This window comes from Sinocyclocheilus rhinocerous, unplaced genomic scaffold (assembly GCF_001515625.1).
Source record: "Sinocyclocheilus rhinocerous isolate Xijiao unplaced genomic scaffold, SAMN03320098_v1.1 scaffold335, whole genome shotgun sequence".
NCBI classification, from domain to species: domain Eukaryota; kingdom Metazoa; phylum Chordata; class Actinopteri; order Cypriniformes; family Cyprinidae; genus Sinocyclocheilus; species Sinocyclocheilus rhinocerous.
Genome location: NW_015659708.1, coordinates 189,367 through 192,297, shown reverse-complemented (window position 1 = coordinate 192,297; position 2,931 = coordinate 189,367). Strand labels below are relative to the sequence as shown.

The 2,931-nt window shown below is 38.8% G+C and overlaps 2 protein-coding genes across 2 annotated transcripts in view; both read right to left on the bottom strand.

The window, feature by feature from the left end:
- Positions 1 to 578: 578 nt before the first annotated feature.
- On the bottom strand, positions 579 to 1,852 carry LOC107724077 (uncharacterized). The gene is made up of 2 exons (XM_016532851.1): positions 1,683 to 1,852; positions 579 to 1,602 (listed from the first exon to the last, which is right to left on the bottom strand). Exons 1-2 carry the CDS (start codon positions 1,787 to 1,789, stop codon positions 996 to 998), a joined length of 714 nt encoding a protein of 237 aa, XP_016388337.1. The 5' UTR covers positions 1,790 to 1,852; the 3' UTR covers positions 579 to 995.
- Positions 1,853 to 1,975: 123 nt separating this feature from the next.
- LOC107724059 (uncharacterized) overlaps positions 1,976 to 2,931 on the bottom strand; it is an 8,323-nt gene continuing 7,367 nt past the window's right edge. The window contains exon 4 of the mRNA XM_016532837.1: positions 1,976 to 2,145. Coding sequence (XP_016388323.1) covers positions 1,976 to 2,145 — 170 coding nt within the window. The remainder of the gene's footprint in view (positions 2,146 to 2,931) is intronic.

Genomic DNA, 2,931 nt, shown 5'->3' with positions numbered 1-2,931 from the left:
GACCGGAAGGAGCGGAAGCGGTCGACTGTGGCATAATAAAAGCTCCGCTGCTTTCGAGCCGTGTGTCGCGCTCGTTCAGCGGCCTCGTTTTGCTTGGACGGCTTTCAGCCTCACTCTGCTTCATTCTACTAATCATTCAGCTAAATCATTAGCTCATCCATGAACATGATTTCTGCCCGAGTCCAGTCGGATTGCATCGGCTGTGGGGATGAAGACCACAACTCCCATGATTCCACACTCAGTCATCAAACTACTTGTTTCTTTGTTTATTTTGAATACGCGCCCTCTAGCAGCGAAAATTACATATTGTGCCTTTTAGTCACCTTGATATTTTCACTGTTCTATTTATATCTACAGCAGGATATAGTCTGACTTAATTTTACTTTGTGTTGCATGAGTAAGGAGACGAAGCATGAACTGAATAATTGTACTAAATTGTATGGTTGTTTTTTTTATTATTCAAATAATGTACAACTTTTGAATAGCTCTTGAGCCTAAACAGTTCTGTTTGTATATATTTTTAATTTTATAAAATGATAAAAGAAACCAGACTCAGCACGCAGACAACAGTCTGGAAAATATGCAGACTGTCCCAAAAGTGTCCCATTTTCCATTTGATTTCATCCTAAATAAAATAATCATTCAGTCAGTTTCTTCTTCTAGGATAAACTTTGTGTTAATGTTTGGTTTTATATGGCTTATTAAAATTATTAAGAGGTTTCAGCTGCAATAAATGATAGACCTTAAGCATAAATAAAAAATAATATTTTTTCCTGAAACTAATTATGAATTGCAGAAGTGTTGAGTAATATGGACAAAACAGTTCAGGTCCACTGCCACGAATGATTTTACGGCAGCGCTGCAATTATATTTTTATTAGAAGCACCAAAAATCAAACATTTCAATACATACAACTAGTGGGAAAAAATGCAGTTAAATAAGAACAATTAAAACAAAAGGAGCTGGATGTTTATTACTGATTCCACCCTAACCCTTCAGAACTTCTTCTTTCCATAACCCCGCTTTATCAGTTCAGCCTTCCACACAGCAAAGGGTTTTGTTTCGGTCTCCTCACAATGCCAGTTCCCAAAATACTGCCGATGAGTTGACATTATTCTCTCTTTATTGCACTTTCTGCACTGGATAGCCTCTGATCGTCGCACATACTTCCTGGTACAAATGCCATCTTTTTCTTTGACCAGTTTTCTCTTCCAGTGGTACTGTGTGGTGTAAGGAACAGGAACCGAATGGCAGCTCGCTGTTGCTGGTACATCAATCTTTTGTGCAGGTGTTAAAACCACTATCATTTGTTTTGACAGAAAAGGGCTGGAAAACAAAACGGGCAAAGTCAACGTTGAGCCTGACTGGGCTTGAGCAAGAGCAGGTTGTTCTGTTGAGGCTTCTTCTTGTGTTGTGTTGCTGTTTTCCATCACAGTGTCTGGAGGCAAGTTTGAAATGAGAGGCTTGTCATCGCAATTGTACTCCATATGATCCTCTTCTTTTATGAAAGGAACCTTCTCTGGAGCCGTCATTCCTGTCGCCGGTGAGGATGTGATTGGAGGAAAGAGATCTTCCCCCTGAAACTGAGCACCTCGGCTTGTCCTGGAAAAGATTGAACGACTCGCATTAATATTTTTAAAGTGCCTCTTGGAAATACCAAGCTGAAGTATATTTTGCATTACATCGATGGAGAAGCTTCTATGGGTTGATGTGCGATTGTCCAATCCCCAATGTCCTCTAGTTTGCAGCAGCCCTCACTTTTAGCCACTTGGACGTCAGTGGTTTCCATCTGTCTAATGATAAATCTACTGTCCTGGATTGCTTTGCCAGTCTGATGGTTACAGGTACTCTAACCCAATCAGTTCACCTGAAAATTAGTTGAAGATCAATGCACTTGAAATCAAAACATGCAATCAAAATGTAACTATGTTTTATTAAATGGATAGTTCACATAAATATGAAAATTCTGTCATAATTAGGCAGGTTGATGTGCGATTGTCCAATCCCCAATGTCCTCTAGTTTGCAGCAGCCCTCACTTTTAGCCACTTGGACGTCAGTGGTTTCCATCTGTCTAATGATAAATCTACTGTCCTGGATTGCTTTGCCAGTCTGATGGTACAGGTACTCTAACCCAATCAGTTCACCTGAAAATTAGTTGAAGATCAATGCACTTGAAATCAAAACATGCAATCAAAATGTAACCATGTTTTATTAAATGGATAGTTCACATAAATATGAAAATTCTGTCATAATTAGGCATTCTCATGTCATTATAACATTTCTTTCTTGTGTGAAACACAAAAGAAGCCATTTTTAAGAATGTTGGTTACCAACCAAGTTTTGGTGACAATTACGTTCAGTGTCATTATTGTTAACAAAAAAACTAAAGGCTGAAATATATATATATATAATAGATTTAATAACTTAAGGGATAGTTCACCCAAAAATGAAAATTCTGTCATTAATTACTCACCCTCATGTCGTTCCAAACCCCTAAGACCTCGGAACACAAATTAAGATATTTTTGATGAATTCTGAGAGCTCTCTGACCCTCTCATCCGCGTGGCACAGCTGACACACAACAGCATACGTTGTTTACGTTCAGTGGATACTCTCAAAAATGGCGCCAGGGTGACGCGGAGGAGACAAATTGTTAAAGTCGTTGTTTTTATTTTCTTTGTGCACAAAAAGTAATCTTGTAGCGTCGTACAATTACGGTTGAATTCCTGATCTCCTTGCTACGTTTCTGGACCTTGATCGTGGTAATTACATTGCTGTCTATGGGAGGGTCAGAGAGCTCTCAGAATTCATCAAAAAGATCTTAATTTGTGTTCCAAAGATGAATGGAGGTCTTACGGGTTTGAAACGACATGAGGGTGAGTAATTAATGACAGAATTTTCATTTTTGGGTGAACTAACCCTTTAAGCAA

Coding starts and splice junctions, on each gene's coding strand:
- LOC107724077 (XM_016532851.1), bottom strand. CDS start 1,789: ATGGAAACCACTGACGTCCAAGTGGCTAAAAGTGAGGGCTGCTGCAAA. Junction 1,603..1,682: donor ATAGAAGCTTCTCCATCGAT/GTAATGCAAAAT, acceptor AATCTTTTCCAG/GACAAGCCGAGGTGCTCAGT.